The sequence below is a fragment of the Diabrotica undecimpunctata genome, chromosome 4 (genome assembly GCF_040954645.1).
Source record: "Diabrotica undecimpunctata isolate CICGRU chromosome 4, icDiaUnde3, whole genome shotgun sequence".
NCBI lineage: Eukaryota > Metazoa > Arthropoda > Insecta > Coleoptera > Chrysomelidae > Diabrotica > Diabrotica undecimpunctata.
In genome coordinates this window covers 51450158-51472629 of record NC_092806.1, presented here as the reverse complement: position 1 = coordinate 51472629, position 22472 = coordinate 51450158, and the positions used below count along the sequence as shown (strand labels likewise).

General features: G+C 35.5%; 1 protein-coding gene across 9 annotated transcripts in view; it reads right to left on the bottom strand.

Moving 5' to 3' along the window:
• LOC140439505 (uncharacterized) overlaps positions 1-22472 on the bottom strand; it is a 125790-nt gene that overhangs the window by 17156 nt on the left and 86162 nt on the right. For all 9 annotated transcript variants that reach the window (XM_072529467.1, XM_072529465.1, XM_072529458.1 and 6 more), the window contains exon 3: positions 3340-3468. In XM_072529467.1, the coding sequence (XP_072385568.1) occupies positions 3340-3468 (129 nt within the window). The remainder of the gene's footprint in view (positions 1-3339; positions 3469-22472) is intronic.

The following is a 22472-nucleotide window of genomic DNA, read 5'->3' as shown; positions in this document are numbered from 1 at the left end:
GACCGATGGGTGATTCACAAAGAGATTACTTGAATCGACAGTCGACCACCTACATAATAGACTGACAATTGAAGAAGACTAAATAAAAACTGGTTAAGAGCGACGCAAGATAGATGGGGTTGGAAACACGAGGGAGAAGCCTATGTTCAGCAGTGCACTTTCGATTCTGAATGATCAATAATAGTAAATACTTCGAAACAGAAGCTGTGGTAGTTAATCATGGCGTCTTTTAATAATATATTTATTATATTCCACAGTTCACTTGAAGGCAGTGCTAATGGCATATAAAAGGGTAGCAGGCTAATAAACAAATAGCTATGTGCCATTGTCATAGTTATAATTGCCGGGATTAGGTCAGTTATCAGTTCTGAAGTATTGCAACTAATAAACAGTATATCTAGACAAAAGATTGCTTTTCTACAAAACATCTCCCTGAAAATTATTCAAGCATACGCATACGTCAACCACAGCAAAAGATAGACGAATTTTATAAGAAAATCGCAGAAACTAGCACAAATTATCACAGCACATATACGATGATAATAGGAGACTTCAACGCTAAGATCGGACAACGACTTGAAAAAACCGAAAACTATAAAGGGCAATTCGGCTCTGGAGTTAGAAATGAGAGAGGAGAAACGTTGATTAACTTCCTACAAGCCCACAAATACTATGCAATGAACACATTCTATAAGAAAAAACCTCAAAGAAAGTGGATATGGCTATCCCAGATGGAAAAACTAGGAACGAAATAGATTACACACTGTGTAACAAAACAGATATCATACAGGACGTAACAGTAATAAATACGGCGTCAGTAAGTAGTGATCACCGAATGGTTAGAGCCAAATTAGAGATAAAACATAATAAAAATAGAAATAAATTTAGAAAAACTTAAAAAACATAACAGAAAAACTATTAAATGCATGCTCAGAAGTGGCAACCGCTAACAGAAAACGGAAATCCAAAATAAGTGTAGAATCACAAAACATGCTGAAACAAAGAAAAGATTTTCTGCGGCACACCAAAAGAGACTGCAGAATTTAAGAAACTTAATCGAGTAATAAGAAAACAGATAAAAGAGTACATTAAAAAAAAACATCAAGAAAACCGTATAGAACAAGTCATAGAGAAAAACCGAAGTTTCAAATGCACCAAACCGAAACAAAGAAAGAAAAACATAATAACCATTAAAAATGAACAAGGACGACCAGAAAAAATTAAATCTAATATAGCAATTGAAACTCAACTCAATTGAAAAGTTCTACGCCGATCTGTATCGTTCCAGAAACGATCCCCGTAACTCCTCAAAGCAGAACTTGAAAAGGCAGATAACAAATGTCAACTAAGAAGTGATGCCCGAAATAAGCCACGAAGAAATAGAACGAGCAGTCAAAGAAATAAAAAGAAATAAAACTTCTGGAAGCGATGGAATCCTAGCAGAAATGCTGAAGGAAAGCGGAGAAGAAGCCATCACATATCTAAAAATACTATTTAATAAGTGTCTATTCGAAGGCAACATACTTGACCAATGGAATACTACTAAAACAATACTAATACACAAAAAGGCAGACACCAGAGACCTGAAAAATTATCGACCAATTTCACTTCTTTCACAACTTTATAAAACCTTCACACACAAACAGGTTAACAATTAAATTTGACGGATATCAACCATTAGAACAAGCCTGATTTAGAAAAGGGTACAGCACCTGTGACCATCTATATACTTTGAAAATCCTAATAGAAAATGACTAACGAATACAATCTCCCATAATGTCTGGCTTTTATAGATTATGAAAAAGCTTTTGATAGCGTAGAACTGTGGGCAATAGAAGAAGCATTAGTCAACAACCGGATCGACTCCAGGTGCAGAATATTAATACATAATATTTACGAACAAGCTGAAATGATAGTGACGTTGGGTAATGGAATCGAAACAAGACCAGTAAAAATTAACCGAGGCGTAAGACAAGGGGACACAATATCTCCAAAATTATTTACATCTGCCCTAGAAGATATCTTTAAGTCAATAGACTGGGAAAATAAGGGAACTCCTATAAACGGAAGATACTTGAACCTTCTTAGATACGCAGATGTTGTAGTACTAATAGCCGACATCGACACGTGGAATGCACTGGATACGACGATTGAGGAGCTACACACAGAATCCTTAAAAAAAGGACTGAAAATGAATTTCAGCAAAACTAACATGTCAAACAAAGATGACAAACCTATGATAAACATCCAAGAGACAGAGATAGAATACGTAGATAAACATACATATCTGGGTCAAAATAAGCAAAGAAAATCAGACTACCGAAATAAGCAGATGTGTAAAAATAGGATGGGCAGCATTCGGAAGACTCTCATACGTACTTGAAAATAAAAATATACCTCAAAGACTGCGAACCAAAGTATTTAATTCCTGTATTCTACCTGTACTTACATATGCAACTCAAACCTGGACATTCACTAAAATAAACATGAAGAAGATCAGAAAAACTCAGAGAGCTATGGAACGACAGATGCTGGGTATCTCACTCAAAGACCATAAAACCAATGAAGACATTCGTAATAAAACAAAAGTAAAAGATGCTGTTGAACAGGCAGCTAAACTGAAATGGAAATGGGCTGGACATAACGAACGTCTTAAGGAAGGCCGATGGAATAAAGAAATCGAGAATTGGCGGCCATATGACGCGAAAAGACCACGAGGAAGACCGCAAATGCACTGGAGCGACGATATTAAAAGACTAGATTCTAACAAAAAGTAATGAAAACATGATGGGATGTTTCGAAAGAAAAGTACTAAGGCGAATCTATGAAGCAGTCAATGAAAATGGAGTGTGAAGACGATACAACTTCGAACTTTATAGAATATACCAGGAACCAGAACGTCTGAGGATGGATGCGGATGGAACAAAATGGCCCAGCTAGAAAAACGCTCCTTGATAGATCCATTGGTCAGAGAAATAGAGGAAGACCCAGAAGTTTGTTGATAACATCGATGAAGACATGAAAAATATGGAAATACGTGCTTGGCGGAGAAAGGCGAAGGATAGGGACGACTGGAGAGAAATTCTTGAGGAGGCTAGAACCCACGCAGGGTTGTACAGCCAGAATGATGATGATGATGACATATATTTTACACATCTACACATTCTACACATCTATAAAATTGGAGAGTGGCGCTAAAATCAGTAGTATTGAAAGGCTCAAAATACTTTAAATGTGTTAAGAACACCTTAAATTAACATATTAAATTTATAACATTATTGAACCTGTGAAATGCAACCATAATTACTTTGCTTTTGTTTTGTAAATTTAGATACTTACTGCCAACACATTTATCCCAATATTTGTTTGGTCTATAGTTAGGCATACATTGACAAGTTCTATTTCTACCACAAAGATAGGCAGGACGTCTACATTCGCTCCCTAAGGTACAATGTTCGTTAAGTTCACCTAAAATAAGAAAAAAATCGTAAATTTCTTACAATGATCATTAAGTTCACTTAAAATTAAAGAAATTAAATTTCTTATTTTCTTATTAATTAGTTTGTGTTGCGAAGAGGTATTTCTTTGAGCTCATGAAATACTGTAAATTCCATTTTGTAAAGGAAACAACCACCGATCACCTTGGTGGTGTGGGATTTTAACCATAAGCTGAAATTGACGTCACTTTTGTAATTTTATCTAAAATTTCCTTGATAAATCAAATGCGGTTAGTATTTACCAAAATAGAATAGCATATACCACATTTAACAATGAAGAATTAAACAATAAAATCAGTAAATAAGTCTAGTGTTATAAACCCTATTGAAGAAACTATAGAGAAACACAATGAATAATTCAGAAAAGACAGAGACAATGTATCTACCGATATAAATAATGTATGCATCTGAATATGGAATGAAAACATCTAAAATAAAGCAGTAGTGGTCAACCTCACCTTCACGTTGGTGAACCCTGTTATCACAAATGAGGCTCTGACGACAGAGTATCAGCGGAATAACTGTAATACCTGGAATTAAGGAAATGTAATTCCATTAAAATCCGCGTGTAGGGTACGGGACACCAAAGAAGAATATCTCCACAGTTTCTCCTGCTTGTTATAAAAGACGACTGAATGGAGCAGCACTCTTGCGGTTCTAAACCCTAATTTCTATTTCCCAACCCCTGACCGAATATGGGCGGTATAACCCTAACCTAACACATAACATAACACCATTGACCCGGAGGAAATGTCCAGCTACTATAACCGGAGTAAACCGAGGCTGGTTCAGAAGCTATAGCCAGCAGCCCTGGCACTGGACTTGGGTGTAATAGGCTTATAACCCGTTCACCTAAATCCGCGTTGGCATGGGTAATGAATCACGAACGTGAGTCACGCTTTCGTAAGCCACGCTCCGTGTAAACACGTACATTTGTGAAATACGAAGATTAAATTCTTTTCACTACTCGAAATAATTACGATCGTGAGAAGAACACACTTGTTTGATTTTTGGATCGTTATTCAGTTGTGAGCAGTGCAAGGTCGAGGTCATTATCCACTTCAAATTAGGTCGTACGATGTGTGTTTACAATAAGTACTGAGTTTCCTTTCCTGTCTTTATTTCGTTTACTATTTGGTATTTGGTTAGAATTAATATTGTTTTGTAGTTAATAAATTCAGAGCCTCCAAGGTCTCAGTCTCCGGAGCCCCCAGACAATACTACACTGATCACTAACCAATGCATTACTGCTACTGGGAACAGAGGAGGGTTTATTTATACCGTCGATGGTGACGTGGTTTGGGTCGAGTGTGGCGCGGGGATTTGCATAAGGATTGGGTCGAGGATTGGTGCGAGGGTTGGCACGAACATTTCTGACATTAGAATTTTGATTGGCAGGTGGAGCGGACGATATTTTCTTTATGATGGGTCACCATATCGAAGGTGACCGTATGCCGTCATCTTTTTTATTGAGACATTTTGGTATTTTTTCAATTTGTATGGCTTCTCGGATAATTCTTGGTTTATAGAAGCGGATGTGGGCTATGGTTCTGGAGCTTTTTAAAATCAATTTTGTGACCTGTATGAAGATTGTGTTGACCTAGAGCTGAACTTGAATCGGAATTGCGAACAGAAACTGAATGTTCAGAAGTCCTATTTTGGATTCTACGATTTGTTTGGCCAATATAGGATCGGGGGTAATGTGCGCAAGGAATTTCATAAACTCCGTCTTATTTATATTCTTTTTTGTAGGGGGGGGGGGTAAAATATTGTCGTTATTCCTCTTAATTTAAAAATTTTGTCAGTGGCACCACTGACAAATGATGACATTTTGATGTAGTCTGAGTCTGATGATGTCTAAGTCTTTGGGTTGAGATTGAGTGGTAGATTGATGTCTGTAAATGCTAATATTAATGCGATTTTCGCGGTACCCATTTTGGATGAGGGCTTGTTTTAAACTAGGGAGTTCCGCGGGTTTACTTGCATCATCGCAAAGGCGTATTGATCTGGATACAAGGGTATTAATGACTGAATTATGGTGGATGGTGAGAGTTTTTGATAAATAGAGTGATCAAAACCTTGGGATTGGTTTTTCTTTATGATAACGTCGAGAAACGGTAGGGATGAATCAGTTACAACCTCCATGGACTGGATACTAGGATATATACCATTCAGATATGGGTTTGAAAAGACACCAAAGCATCCCTGCCATGGGGCCAAATGACGAATGTATCGTCAACATATCGTAACCAACATGTCGGTTTTGAGCATTAATGTGGATAATGCTCGCGTCTTGAAGTCTTCCATAAAGTGGTCTTGCTGGATACTGTATTTAGTTTTCAGAAGGTTTATGAGTTTCCTCTATAGGCAGATTCTGCACTTTAAAATATTACGATTTAAGCCAACTTGCTTTAATAAAATGTTGATATTAAGAAAGATACAGGGTGTTAAAGTGGAAATTTAAAAGTTTATTTTTCGCTGTAACTTTTACGTTTGTAAATATTTTTGGACAAAAATTTACAGTTGGATGCTTTTGAGTAGGATAAAATATAATTTTATACCTACTTACTTTAATGTAACTAATAGAGGGCGCCACATATGCCACATCTGTGGCATACATTTGCGCTTAACTTTTTTGCTCTTTAAGTTAGCTCTATTTGTGTTAAAAAATATTAAAGATACATTATTTTTACAAAGAAAAGGTATACTTATTAGTAACCTGAAAGTTCAACCGTTTTCGAGATAAATGCAATTTATAAGTCAGCTGCACAATAATTCTTAGTTTGATATTTGTGCGGTAAAGCACTGAATACCTGTAGATAAGCATAATTCATAGTTTATTCTTATTAGAAAAACTCAAAGATGATAATTTAAGATCACAAAATGCTTTGTTATGGGTGCTAAATGTCTTGTCTTGCCGTGTCCGTATTCAGACGTTGGCCGTCATCAGGTTTACAATTTCCCTTTGCTATCGCTTCTTAAGTTTCTATAATGGCGTTGTATTACTTTTTCTCTAATGTAAAATGCTAAAAAGCCAAAATATGTGGTTATTGCAAGATGGTACACCACCACATTCTAGAGAGAAGGCAGTTAGAACATACTTAAATACAACATTTCTGAACGTTGGATTGGTCGTGGTAGTCATATTCCTTGGCAATGTGGTGAGATATTGATATAATTATTTAATTCATAAAAAATCCAAAAAGAATATTTATCGTTCATTACGTAAATTGTTTACCCATTTTTATTAGGACAAATAGAAACTAGAGCACAGGTATTAAATATCACATATGTGTCCTGTTTCATAATACTTTTGCTACAAATCTAACCTGAAAGACTCAGCATTTTTACAAAAATATCATCGTTGTCCTAATAACCTGCCTGGAGTAATTGCCTTAGATCAGAATTATGCAGCTGATTTTTAAAATGCGATTATCTCGAAAACAGATGAGTTTTGAAGTTATTAACAAGTATACCTTTTTTTTGTTAAAATAATGTATCTTCAATATTTTTTATCCCAGATACAGGTAACTTCAAGAGCAAAAAAGTTAAGTTCAAATTTATACCACATATGTGGCAGAAGTGGCGCCCTCTATCAGTTACATCAATGTGTGCATCAATTTGTAATTTCTCATATTTAAAAGTACCCAATTGTAAATTTTTATACATAAATATTTACAAACATGAAAGTTATAGCGAAAAATAAAATTTTAATTTTGCACTTTAACACCCTGTATCTTTCTTAATATCAACATTTTATTAAAGCAATTTGGCTTTAATAGTAATATTTTAAAGTGTAGAATCTACTGTTTCTTTTTGTACAATTACTTAAGGACCACCCTGTATATATGTATATATATATATATATATATATATATATATATATATATATATATATATATATATATAAGCAATAAACACACCGGGGGTCTATTATGAAAAAAGTTAAGTATTTCATAATATAAAACTGACCATGTCGGAAAATTTCTCGGCTAATGACATGGCTACAATGTGTTTTATATCCAGTAACAGTACATGAGATATTAAGTGCATTTAACAATTCAAAAAATGCTAGAAAAATTGTTTGTTTCAGATGATACGTTGTCCCAATGATACATAATTATTTGGTAACTTCCTGTTATGAAATAATAATTGTTAACTTAGTGTCAGTGAACAACTTTCTACGTTTATTTATCTGCAGAGCGTCGTTGTATACGAGGACTCTACTGTAAATTCTTAGTAAGGAAACTACATGTTTATAATACATATTTAATATGTGCATTATATTCAACATTTCCGTTCCACCAAACATTACTGCACCTAAGAAAATTATGAAAATAAATAAATTATTTTTCAGTATAACTTCTGGAACCTATTTGGACTTGACTTATCAACTTATAAATACGCATTCTAAGATATTATTCTATTATATATTTACTATCCTTTATAGGCTAAGGAAGCAGCATGTTCAATTAAATTGTTGATGAAAAAGATAGTTTTCGAGAGGTGCCCAACGAGAGAAATAAAATACTGGTTTCTACAAGATATTGTAGGGGGAAAGGTTCTAGGAAAACGTAAAGTTAAAAGAAGACCAGTATCATATATATTCAATATCTAAAATGGATTTAACTTCTCGTTCATTGAACTTTATTTGTTTATAAAATATTTACACATCAATTTGTATTTAGATGATTAACTATTACGAGACTATTTGACTAAAGAAAAAATTAATATTTCTTGCCTTGTGCTGAGACAGTCCCTTAAAAAATTTCTTTGGTTTCTGGAGCATCACTTCAGATACATCACCTGTAATAGTGTTAAATATCTGTTTCGAAAATCCTGTATCGGAATTTACTTAATCTCTACTTATATTTAATAGATACATCTATTCGAAGCTACCTACGCCTATTTTTGTTTTATAAATATTAATGCACCATTTTATTGCCGACGGTCTAATGTCCATTTCATTCTGAGTCGTCCTGCAATTAATTGATAAATAGGTGTCTTTTTACTACTAATATACTGGCTGTATTACAGTTTTCACAATGCACAGCTAGTTTAGTTCTTCCAGAACTAAAGGTTAACGAGAGTAAGTGGCAGAGCAGGGATTAACCCTGATGTCGTCGAGTTGATCGAAGAGTACCGTGCACAGAAGAGGAAACTTTACAGTAAATTCGGTACAGAGAAAGAAGGCACTGTGCGAACACTGGATGAGGACATATGGGGTTACAAATACATACGATACGCCTCTGGAAAAAAATTTCAAGGTAAAATGGGAGAACTTCACCTCCGGCAGATGCCATTGTTTAGTCGAGGCGTTGGGCTCACTCAAGACTGGATCTCTCCAGACTGGATCAGATACCGCCTGGGATGGTGAAGGGTCTAGGACGGGCTGAGGCGGTGAAGGATCTAGGAGGGAGGAGCCTACGTGGCTTCTGGATCACATGAATGCACTGCTGGAGCACAGTAGTTTTTTGAGTCTTGAATGAGATATAGACTGCTACTGCTTCCCAAAAGTAGGGAAAATATCCAGACCCAAACCTATCTGCCTCCTTTCGTGCATCGGTATATCGGTAAGATGTATTAAAGGATGCTAAAGGACGCATTAATGACATAATTGAAAACTCTTCTTCTTCTGGTTCCTATCCGTTTCGGATGTTGGAAATCATATTGGCAATCATGACCTTGCTCGCTGCGGCTCGAAACAGCTCCATTGAGGTTTTCTTAAACCATGTTCTTAAATTCCGCAGCCATGATATTCTCCTTCTACCGGGTCCTCGCTTACCTGAAGGAAAAATTGAAAACTCAAGGAGCTTATTTGCAAGGCGATTTGGTTTTTGCAAAGGAAAAAGCCCTATTGATACAATTGTGTACTCGAGTGTACTCGACACATTGCGGAAGAGAGTGAATGATCAACGCTGGGCGGCTGTGCTATTGTTAGATGTTAGGAATGCATTCAATATGCTGCCGTGGAACGAGGTAATGAAGGCAATGGAGGAGAGAGAATGTTCTGGTTACCTGATAAATATGGTGGCGTAGTATCTATCCGAGAGAAGGATTACGAAGGATGCGAAGGACAAAATTGTCGACGTGATCTGTCTTGGACCGACTCTATGGAAATTGGCATATAACGGAGATACGAACTGTGAATACAGAGAGGGTATACGTCCATTCGCATTCGCAGATGACTATGCTTTGCAAGTAGTGTCGTGAAGAACTGGATGATACAGCATGGACGGAAACTCGTGGCGGAGAAGACCAAACCGATCATTCTGAAGGGCAATATGAACATACAAAGGGTAGAATTACAATGTGTAGGGGTCGAATTACAATGTGTATAATATCCAGGAAACACGTAAAGTACCTGTGAATGAGGTTGCACCACAATGGAGCATGAGCGGGAAGTGATCCGGAAGACTTCAGAGAGTGCACTTGCACTGAGGAGAATAATGCCAACACTAGGGGACCAAAATTCAACTACAAGAGGCTTATGACACGAGCGAAAAAGTCTGCTTCGAGTGATATACGCATACAGGACTGTGTCTGCGGAAGGTTTGTTGGTCATCACAGGATGTTCTTTTGCGTGCCTTGGCAGTGAAAAGAAAACAGTTATATGAGAGAAAAGACCTGAACCTAACTAGGGTCGAGGGAAGACAATAAAGGGAAAACTCTTTTGAAGAGGAAAGATCTTGAGAGTGCAACAGATGTACAGTAGAAAGGAGCAGAATGGAAAAAGAGACATATATGAACTTTGCGACAGTGAGAGAATAATTGAAAGTAAAGCAGGTTAGACTAATGCACACAACTACATCGTGCAGTGATCAATAAGAAAGAACAGAAAAAAAGGCAGACGGACCAACTGTAAAGGTAAGAGGGAAAGATCTCGTAGGTTAAAGGTATGTTATAGAGAATACGTCTTGTTAAAAGAGGAACAAGTAAGAATCGTGTAAGTTAGTCAGACTATGGGGAAGGAGGAAATGCTCGACTCGGACTGACGCCGTTCTAGGAGTGACGAATACTGGATGACAAAGAAGGGTATATTTTAGCAGGTAGGCATTCAACGTAGACTCGGCGACGAAAGGGCGTTTTCAAATACCTTGGGAACTATCGCCGAAACTACGAAAAATAAATCCTGCACTAAGGTCAGTCAGGTTACGTCCTAGACTGAAATGATTGTCCGAAGATCATCTTCGGTGCATCGTTCATATTTTTTTAAACTACGAGATTACTAGATCGCATAAAGTAAATAATAAAGAACAAAAATTATCGACAACGCCGGTTATTTAACTTAATAAGATTGGACATATCGTTAGGCATCACTTGGGGTAATAGAAAATCTTTGCTGGGAAAGCCTTTACATCTATTCCGTACTGCAAATTATAGGACTTTCAATTAACATGATAATATTATTTTCGTTTCAGTGCAAAACTTATGGCGTACTATTAAAGATTTGTAAAACAACACTTGAATTTTATACTTAAGCGTCTTGATTAAAGTACTATATATTAAACACTGCATTGTTGAATTTTCTCATGATATGATTAATTAATATACAATTCATGTTACTATACTTTATATAGTCTACATTTAAGACACTAATACATATACAGGTGGTACTACGCAAAGAGTGTAATGACCTCTTAATGGTTTACGCAAATGCTTAGGTAAGAACATTTAAAATGTGTTGATATTTTTTTATACACTGGGGTTATAAAAAAAGTACACGCGCGTCATATAAAACTGGTACAACGCTTATAATGAAAACTTGTGTTTCTGAAACTGTGCAAATTGATCTCTTAAAATGTTTCAATGTTAAACTATTTATAGGTTTTAATAATTTATAGGACAGCGCTGCATCACAACGAAATTATTATATATTCAATAAAACAGAATAGAGAAATGAAAAACCTACTGCAATCTTAATGCAAAAAGAGTAACTTAAGTTTACAATCAGTTTCAGTCTTTAAAGTCTTGGAATGAGGTGAAGGCCTTAGCGCAAAGTAGAACCCAAGGGCGCGTTTTCACTAAAGCTCTATGCTCTGCTTAGGAGTTGAAATGAATAAGTATGAAATTTAAATAAATATGATAATTGAAAATAGACAAATCAGGAAATAATATATTGTCATAGCTTTAGACTAAGTAAACATTAAGTAAATTAAATTTTATATTCTGCTAAAATTTCCCAGTTTCTTCAATAAATATACTGTTTTATTTTGGAGAGTTTGATTTAACTTTTTTAACCTTTTATCTTAACTCTCCAAACGTTCTCGATCGGATTAAGATCTGAAATATTATTTAACAAGGTAGACCTGTGAAGGTCAAGATTTCTCTAACTAATGGCAAATCAAATTATCTTAAATGTTTAAACAGTTCCTCAAATTCAATCTTCTTTCAACACTTCCTGTGTACATCCACGCTCAAACATTTATAGATATTCGCCTTGTCTTATAATTCAAAGAAATATAATTTTCATTTCCCATTACACAAAGGCGTACCATTTAAAACCTCTTTTTGACATTAGTCCCTCTTTTTCAGTTGTTTTTCCACAATTTGATCGTTGCCGCTCAATTTTTTTAATGCTCCGAATCGTAGTGTTGATGCTCTTGAACTCTTAAACTAGCCGTCAAATACACAATCAATCTTTTCCTTTAAAAATTATTCGTTTTTATCTTGTTAAATGACCTGAAATTGTAACAATCTGCTTTGACAACTTGACAAATCTGACTGATGATTTTAGCACCTTAGTTTTACATTAGGAAAAAGTATATAATATGTTATTTATAAATATTATAAATTTTTCAAATGCATACGTTATTTACGGTATTTACTTTGTTATTCCAATTTCAAACAATTAATATTTATTTCAGCAATAATTCCCACAGTAAAAATACATACTTCAAAGTTTTGTATATAACTTATATAAAGTATAAATGAAGCGTGCATTTCCATAACGTTGTAAGTGCCAATATGCCTCATTTGGTTTTTTTAAGTTAAATGAGTTGCAAGTGCCATGTTCCATCGCCTAAAATTTATTTCATGTCGATATGGCTAGCGACGGCGTGAAAAGTGGGGATAAAGTAGCGGTGCAAGGTGCAAGTCATAACGTTGTAAATATCGTAGTGCAATTCTGTTAAATGTAGAGTGGCGCATCAGTTACTAAACTATTTTTGTTTGGACGTGTTGGGTTGGGTTTAAACATAAGTATTTGGAACGAATATGGATGAAACTACAGAAAAACGGTCCAAAAAGAAAAGAAGAGTTGTTGATAGTTGGAAAAAAATAAAACCAAGAAAATGAGAAACTCTGGCGAAGAATATGTTTCTCTAGTCAATAAAAAGACCGTTACAAAGAAAATGCCACCAGCTGATGTAAGTATGGTTTAAAGAGATACCTATCTAAATAGACGTTAAAACATAAATAATTTTTTTTTGTTTAAATCTATCTAAATAATCCAAAATTGTTTTAGGTAAAATGCAAGTGTCCACTAGCATGTAGATCCATAAGACTGGAATACCTTGTTGAGTTGTACAATCATTTCTATGAAATGACTGATTATAGTAAGCAGCAAAGTTACCTACAAAGGTTTATTCATCCCCAATTAATCAAAAGGAGACGTCATGGTCAGTACGAACATCCCAGTGAAAGTAGGAGAAAGCACTCTTTCACCTACCATTTACTTTTGCCTGGAGGATCTGAAATAAGGGTTTGCCTCAAAACATTTTGTAGTACGTTTGCCGTAACTCCAAGAAGAGTGCAACTTTTGGGAGAAAAAATTCTTGATGGTAAAATGGATATGTCAGAAAAACGAGGAGGGGCTCGACAAAATATTTTCAAGACTGTCTGGACTAACAAGATTATAGAGCATATCGAAAGTTTTCCAAAAATTGAAAGCCACTACGCAAGGGCGAAAACCCCGGATAAGCTCTTCTTGTCACCGGATTTAAACGTAAGTAGAATGTACCGTGCATTTTTAGAGAAATATTGTGCGGATTATCAGCCGCCTAACAAACCACCAGTGACTAGACAATGGTATAATGAAATTTTTATATCAAAATTTAACTTATCTTTTGCAAGGCCTAAAGTAGATACATGCTCCACATGTAATAGTTTGGCTGTTCAAATAAAATCAGGAGATAAAGCTGCTGTACAGAACAGGAGCTTCACCATCGGAGAGCAGAGGCTGCTAAAAAAGCAATGTCAACTGAGACCAACAATGCATGTACAAGTAATTGCTATGTTCTTTCCTTCGATATGCAGCAGCGAATGTACATTCCCCAATTAACTCACTCCGAAATGTACTATTCACAACAGCTTGCAGTGTGTAACTTAGTAATTCACGATTCCATCACAGGAAAGGGATTCATGTGTTTATGGACTGAGGACTTTGGGGGAAGGGGTGCCTTGGAAATTAGCTCCTGTTTATATACTTACCTTACTAAGGAAATTGGCAATCACGGAAAGAAAAAGCTTATTTTGTGGTCGGATAATTGTGGGGGTCAAAATAAAAATCAGTTCATGATCGCCATGTATTTGACCATACTAGCAAATAACGTTTTTGAGGAAATTATTCATAAATTTCCTGTAAAAGGACACACTTTCCTTAATTGCGACAGAGATTTCGCAATCATAGAAAAACGTAAAAAAGTGTGTAAGGCTTATACATTGATGAATGTTGTTAACATCATTACTAGTGCGGCCCAGAAAAATCCATTCTCGTGCATGGTGGTTAAGGACTTTTATGATTTCAAAACCGTTGCCTGTGATAAACTGAACACAAAGAAGTTAGGAATTTCAACAGCTACGCAGCTTCGTCTTACAAGAGAGAAAGTTGGTACGGTGATGGTGGCTAAAGGACATAGTGAGCTCGCTGGATGGAGTGAGACCAATGTACTCAAATCTGGAGTTACATTAGAAGACTTTAAAATCATAGACCTTCAAAAAACTAGAACTCACTTTGGTATCCCAGAGAAAAAAAGAACAGATATTGAAAAAATGCTCCCTTATCTTCACGATGATGCCAAGAAGTATTTTAAAGAAAAATTAGGTCAACCAGGGCAAGTTTCTACTGTAGGAAACAACGGTTAAAAATCTGGCACTTAAAACGTTTTGACTTGCAAACCTGATGGCACTTACAACGTTTTGACCTTAGACAGATTTTTGAATTTTTTTTTAAGTAAGCTTTGTTTATTGTTCCTTTGCGGTATGTTTGTATTATATAATACCTTTAAACTAATCCTTTTTCAGTATGTTACATTATAACAAATAAACATGTTCGATAAAAAACTGTTTTTTACTCCTCCTGAAAAATTTATAATTTGGCACTTACTACGTTATGGAAATGCACGCTTCAAATGTAGAAATTACTTGTACTCAAGCAAACATCAGAATCTGTTGGTCTAGTCCCGATATCTAATAGGCAAATACGTCTCTAGATCGATCCTGACAAACATTTTAAAGAGTAAGAATAATTATAATATTTTATGCAACCACAATATACAGTGTTAACCAATGGTCTCATTATACTTAAAATTATTGAGTAAATATTTCAGGGTCAATAAAATCCATGTATCCACGAAAAAATAAATAAATACACCATCCACTTATTACACAATTTTTTCCAACACTGACTAATGATATTCCTTTCCAGACATCTTTAAAAAAGTATACAAAAAAAAACCCAAAAAAATTGCTTTGGCACCAAAAAAAATTACAAAACTACTAACAAAAAGGCGAAAACTACCAAAAAATCCTAAACCCGAGCATGAGAAGCCCACATCCTCGAGTGCCAAGTCGACAAACTGGGCGTAGACGAAGCAGACTTGGGGCTCGGGCAAGCCATTTCAGATTCGATGGTAAGTCACCAGAGATAGCAGGAAAAGAGCGCCTTACGCTAACCTGGTTTGATCAGAACAGGATATCGTGTTGAAGTTCTTGAACCGAGGACTTCCACGCGACAGGCACTTTGCTGAAAGACAGCACTCTGATGCGCTATAGAGGGAAAGGGATGGTCTGGAGCATTGGGACGCGATGAAGTGACTCCTGATTTCACGAGTTAATCCTCCTCGTCCCAATGAATTGTATCACCCGAGTGGCGTTCTAAGTGGTGTACAAGTTTCACAGGCTGGGTTTAATTTAATTGCTTGCTTGGGATCAATCCTGACAAACATTTTAAAGAGTAAGAATAATTATAATATTTTATGCAACCACAGTATGAAGTGGTTAAGCGATGCACTCATTATGCTTAAAATGATAAAGTAAATGATGATGAGTAAAGATTTTACATTTTACCATCCACTTATTACACACGTTTTTTCCCAGAACAGGAAGTGGATCAGGATCCTATTGTAACTCAAACAAACAAATCACAATTAAAAGAGAAATTCGATGATATTGACAACGATAATCATCTATCCACCTCATAAAAACCCTTATATTACTTAGCTTGTCAGGATATAAAAGCAATTAATCTACCCATACAAACTATAAGCAATAGTTTTTGATTCTGTTAATAACGTCAAACTAACATAATATTTTGTCCGTAGTTAGCCCAAAAAATATTATTTTTTCATGGAGAATATCAATTACCGAATTTAAATTTATTTCTCAAGCAAATAAGTCATAGATGAACAGTTTTTAAACAGTGGAGGTCTCATTACTGTAAACAACACGCAAATTCATTTCGAATCAAAGGCTCTTAATATCTAAGGAACTCCAACTATCCCACCAGATAGGATACAGAAACAGGTATTAACTTTGAGGCTAAAACTAACTTCGAAGTAATTTTTAAAATATTAACAACCAATCCGGAATACAAGCAAGTTATTAGTCTCTGACGACAAGTCTATATGTACTATTTTATTTCCATACAACACCGATTTATGATTCCATATAAATAATTCATACTGACACTACCAATCATATCTTTAATCCTGAAAACAATATATTGGCCCATTGATGGTTTTTCCAATTTGCATGTTCTCATGCAAACTGAAGCCTACAAAGTCGATGGCCTGCGGCAAGAAGAGGACCAGTTGCAGTTTTAGCGACGGTTTATATAATATTCTTTCAACCTTTTGTGTTTTAGGAGAGTACTGGTTATCCTAAGAGCTTGGAGACGTAAAAAGCTTTCTTAGTGGCTATGGTAATTTTTGGTCGTCCTTGCAGAGATCTTCTCTGATTACAAGGTTTCACGAAACCTAGCTACCACTCCGGATATTGCGGCTTTGCGATATTGCGGCTAAGCGATGTGCTACTTGAACTTGCTTCATTACAGTTATAACAGAAGAACTTTCCTCCAGTGAAAGATGTCTTCACCATCAGTAGGCCACTGTTCACTAGTGAGGTCAGATTTTGTCTTTTTAGTAATAATCACCGTATGTCCTGGAGAGCGATATGACTAATGCAATAGTGCTGGAACAGTAAGCTTTGGTGATGGCTTAGTTATGGCCTAAGGACGTATCAGTGTAGAGGACCGTACAGAGGTAGTGGTGATTCAGGAAGTCGTTTAACAGCTTATGGTTATATCACTGACATCCTATAATTTAACGGTATACAGTATGTACCTTTTACTTGTGACGATTTTCAATTAATGCATGACAATGCTCGTTCATACATCGCAACAGTAGTGCAAAATTATCTCCTCGAGATAGAAATTACCACAATGGATTGGACAAACTCCAGACTTAAACTACATCGAGAATTATAATATGGGAAGTCAAGCTCTACAACCGGCACCAGAAGGTTTAAAAGAGCTGACAATAAGGTTAGTGGAAATATGGAACCAAATTGACCAGAACCAAAGAAGATCAATTTTAAGCATGCCAACGAGGTGTCAGGACATTAATCGGGCTAGGCACACAATACCAGTTATTAAAAAGGACTGTTTGTTTTTTTGTTAACATTTTTTTAAATACTTGTATTTCTTCGTTATTTCTCTTTTTTAATATATAACTTATAATTTTAGTAACAGTAGATAACAAATTTATTTTGAAATCCCTTCTAGGAACGATAAACCAATACTCGGCTTTCTTATAAGAAAAATAGGCTCCCCTCTGAAGTATAATGAGATATATGGGAGTGCCTAATTACCTAGTTAACCTAAAGAGAAATATGTTTAATAAACCCTGAGCCAGAGTTAAAGTACACGAAATATATTCAAATGCGTTTAGAAACAAAAGGAACTAAATAAGGTTCTAATTTATTAATTTATGTAAATATATTTATTTATAAGTTTACAGTACGATAGTATCTTAACAACTAACTAACCTAATATCAGCGCAGCTTATATATCCAAGTTATTATGTACTAGAATGTTCTGGAATAGTCCACCTCTATTCACTTGCATTAGCGCTTCGATTCCATCCCAGTCGATACTACCGGAAGGTTCTCGAACGTAGATCATCGTCGTCTCGATATGCAACGGTTATATGGGCTACGTCGAAATAAGCAAGTTCGGTACACTGCTCCCCTCTTAGATCTGAGCGTCCCGATCAGCAACTCTATATGTAGGCCCAGGATGGCGGAATCTACAGGACTCTCCAGCTCTGCATGAACCTCTCAGAAAGAAATAACAGTCTACTGTCTTTGAAGGATACGATCTCTTTGGATTAATGCAACACACAGTAATTTGTACGCCGGTTTCTCGGAAGATCACTTCAAGCATGCTTCTGACAATCTTCCAATCCAGATTTTCTAGTGCATGGCCTATCTTGGGTAAGGCCAAATTCTTGATGTCATAATTGCACACGATTTTCTTTAAATTAGTTAGAGCACGCCATATATATATATATATATATATATATATATATATATATATATATATATATATATTCTAGTAGCTTGCCCTGTCTGTATACGACTTCCTGGTCACCGTATACAGCAAAGATCGAGAACCATCTTCTAATCTCAGTACTCTTCCAACTTTAGGTTGCTGATTTTTTAACTCGTCCAAACGCCTCAAGAGTCCACTGCTGAACATAGGCCTCTTCCGCATGTTTCCAACCCCGTCTATCTTGCGCCGCTCTCATCCAGAGAGACGTTATGCGGAACACTAAAAAGATCCTGCTGAACTTCTGTGGTCACGCCGAATCTAGCACTCTTTCTGTCTGCGTAATTTGACAGAAATTCATTAAAGCTTGTTCGCCGCTCATCTTTGATCTCATGTTAAATGGTTCGTGCTTCTTCTCTTTCATTTGAGCCAGCATAAGATGCAAGACGATTTATGTGAACTACTTTTGGTTTACCTTTCGGCAAGTTCTTAATTCGGTATATTACGTCATTTATTCTTTTTTTAATTTCATACGGACATTACCATTGTCTTTGCAGTTTAAGAAACAAGCCTAGACGACGTTGTGGATTATAAATCCAAACAAGATCACCTACTTCATACATCGAGAAGTAGGTCATTTCATTCTTACATTCTTACATCGAGAATCATATTGATCTTTCATTCTGTCACTGGCTAACTGGATATGTAGTCGGGCAAGTTCATGAATGTTGTTCATTCTTAACTTCAGGCGGTCGACATAATCTTCGCTTGCAATAACTTCACGACCTAACATCAGGCAGGTTGGAGTCTGGCCTGTAGGTTCATTCACGGCCGAGCTGTAGGCCATTAGGAATAAATGAATGTGTTGGTCCCAATCTCTTTGATGTTCTGATACAACTTTGAGCAGGTATTTACCCATCGTTCGGTTCATCCTTTCGACCATTCCATTTGATTGAGGATGCAGGGGTGTCGTTCTGGTCTTACTGACACCAATCAATTTACAAACGTTTTGAAAAAGGATTGATTCGAAGTTTCGCACTTGGTCGGAGTGGATCTCCAACGGAACACCAAATCGGCTAAAGGATTCTTTAGCAAGTACCTCTGCAACGGTAGGAGCAACTGCACCATTACTGGTTGCACACAGTTCACATTTCCGGCACTATCTTCTTACATTATTTTTACAGTTCACCCAATAGAACCGTTCTCGAACCTTTTGAAGAGTCTTCGTAATACCAAAGGGTCCTGATGCACCGTCATGCAACTGACGCAATACTTCTAAACATTTACTTTTAGGTACAATCAACTGAAAGCTTAGATTCTGTACCATCATCGTCCTCAAAGGTTCTATACATAAGATCATCTTTTAGCACTAGGCAATTTCATTGGCTCCAGTAAGACTTGACTTCTGGACTACATGCACTAATGTCTTGCCAAGTAGGTCTCTCACTTCGATGCATTCAATCCAATACTCTTTTTATACATGGATCATCTGCTTGGGCGTCTTGTAGGTATTGAGGCTGCCATTGATTATTAATATAGTTTGAATTTATCTGTTTTCTGTAACTTCTTTATCAATTAAAGATTTTCTTTATGTTTTATTTTATGTTTTAAAAATAAAGTTAACAAATACTGTTTATATACAATTTTCTTATACGGACACTTCTTTGATTTTCGTCATCATTACTGAGGATTACCTGCTGAAATTAGTAGCTTTCCAAAAACTATGCCCTACGCTTACTCACACACCCAAACGTCTTAGCAGCGTTCGGTCACTATCATTGGCCACATATGCGACTTTTTACCCCGCTTAACTATTTGTTCAAGCAAAAACCATAAATAAATTAATTTTTGGGTAACAACTAAGGTAATTATCCATAGTTTTATAACTTGCTAATGGTGTAATAATTAAAAGGTGGACTGGCGCCATTTTGTAAAATTATTTTAAATGAGACTATATGGCAAGTAATACATCACTTTCTGTGAAGTACTTATTTTTTCACATGTAAATTTTCACTATATTTTGTTTATTTTAGATATCTAGATACTACAATAAGAAAGAAAACTATCTACCTTGAAATAACTATCATCTTTTCGTCATGCGATAATCTTAAAAAGGTCAAGTATATCATTAGTTAGTTATAAGACGACCACATTCCTTAGGAGCACATATTACTACAATGTGTTATTTATGAACTACCAAGTCTTCATGCATTAATAAATATCTAGAATGAATCTGCTCTTATGTTCTTAAACTAATTAAATAAAAATAGAGCATTCATTTATTAAATGCATATAAACCATATGTGCACAATTAACCAATAGACGTCTGGTAAACAAAATAGCAATTAGTACGTAATTCATTTATTGAAAAAAAATTTAAATGACATTAAATCTTGACTTCGAAAGAAATAAAAGTATAGTAAATTAAAATCGTCAAATATATCGTCGGTATACTGCGAAAACCAGGTAAATGACAAATTTTAAAATATTGAGTTAAGTATACCAAAACTCCATCGAGCAAAAAGACAAAAGAGGGAATCTAATCGTTATGAAAAGGCGACCAAAAAAGTGGCCTCTGATGGCGGACATATCCGGAAATGCGAATGCGCCAAATTTAAATTTTCCGACACTTATTAACAGTAGTTATAAAATAGTTTTCAGAATGTGTCTTAGACGAGAAAATTTTAATTAAATATTAACGATAACAGTCTAAAATGTGAAACAATTGTTAAAAAACTTCAATATAAATAAGATTTCATGTGACAGTTGGGACAAATAAAAACATAACCCAACTAAATTTGATTTCTTAAACAAGGAAAGACTCTCTTTCCTTGTTTAATTTGGCCTCTCAAGATGGCACATTTGATTTCTTAAACAAGGAAAGACTCTCTTTCCTTGTTTAATTTGGCCTCTCAAGATGGCACTTCCTGTCTAACAATATTTTTGCCCCCACTACCTTTACATTCCCTCTTTTGTCTTTTTGCTCGATGCAAAACTCTCAACTTTTTCCGCCCTACATACAGGTAAAACCCAATAAATTATACGACTTACCATTCAGCAGATAATTTGTGTAATAAACAAATAAGTTACACCTAACCAACTTTTTATTTTCAAATAAAACAATATATCGCTGCTTACTTCCATAAAATCAAAGTTCTGTTGCATGTAAAACAAAAATATTATTATGCCGGACAACAATATATTTCTACTATTGCATACAATATTCAGTAAAAAGATGATAAGTGTCTTTAATACATTTTACGTGTATGATTTATTAAAATTTCTCTTTCATATCGACTAGTAAAAACCTTTAAGTACACTTACTTCATTCTACCTGAAAACGGGTTGAGTTAAAATTTAGAAATGATTACTAAGCTAAAACCATAAATGCTCTTATAACACATACACAGATAGAATAACTGAAGACAGCAGTTCAATTCTTGATGTTTCTTGGAACAATATAGTCTCAATGATGGAATCCATTTTTGATAGTGATTTTTCAGATGTAGACCCCACATATCAGCCAAGTGAAGAGGGATCGCTCTCTCTAGGAAGTCTATATGAATTACACACAGCTGTCCTTGATAACCTAAATGATAAGAAAAAAGATACTGAAATAGGTGCACCCACGAACAATTTAGTGTCAACTGAAATAGCTAGTTGGATATTAAATCTACTTCTTGGTAAAGTATGGAAAGACGTACGTCCACTAAAACGTTGGAGAAAAGCTAACTCCAAAGATTGGGTAATAAATGTCGCAAAAAGGAGGCGTGCTGAGAGTTTGCCCTATGAGATAAAAAAAAAGAATCGACCAGCAAAATTGCCAAAACCAGTTAATTGTTCAGAGTGCTTTTACAAATGTGCCAGTTATTTCAGCGAATATTACAGACAAAGACTATGTCGTGATTATTGAAAGTTAGAATGTATAGGCCAGAAACATTTTCTTATTGCAGGTATTAAAACAGAGCCGCCAAAGAGAGTCGTTGCAGTTCGTCGAAGTTTAAAAAACCACGTGCATTTTCCAAAAAGTGTTACTTTTCTTTGAATGGTCAAGACATACAGGTATGTGAGAAATTTTTTTGTAAGACACTTTGTATATCAGCGTCGTTAATACAAGATGTTGTAAGGAAAACTAATATTCTAGGCTGTTATGCAGATACGGATAAAAGCGGCAAGCATACACCGCCAAATAAAACAAGCAATAAAAC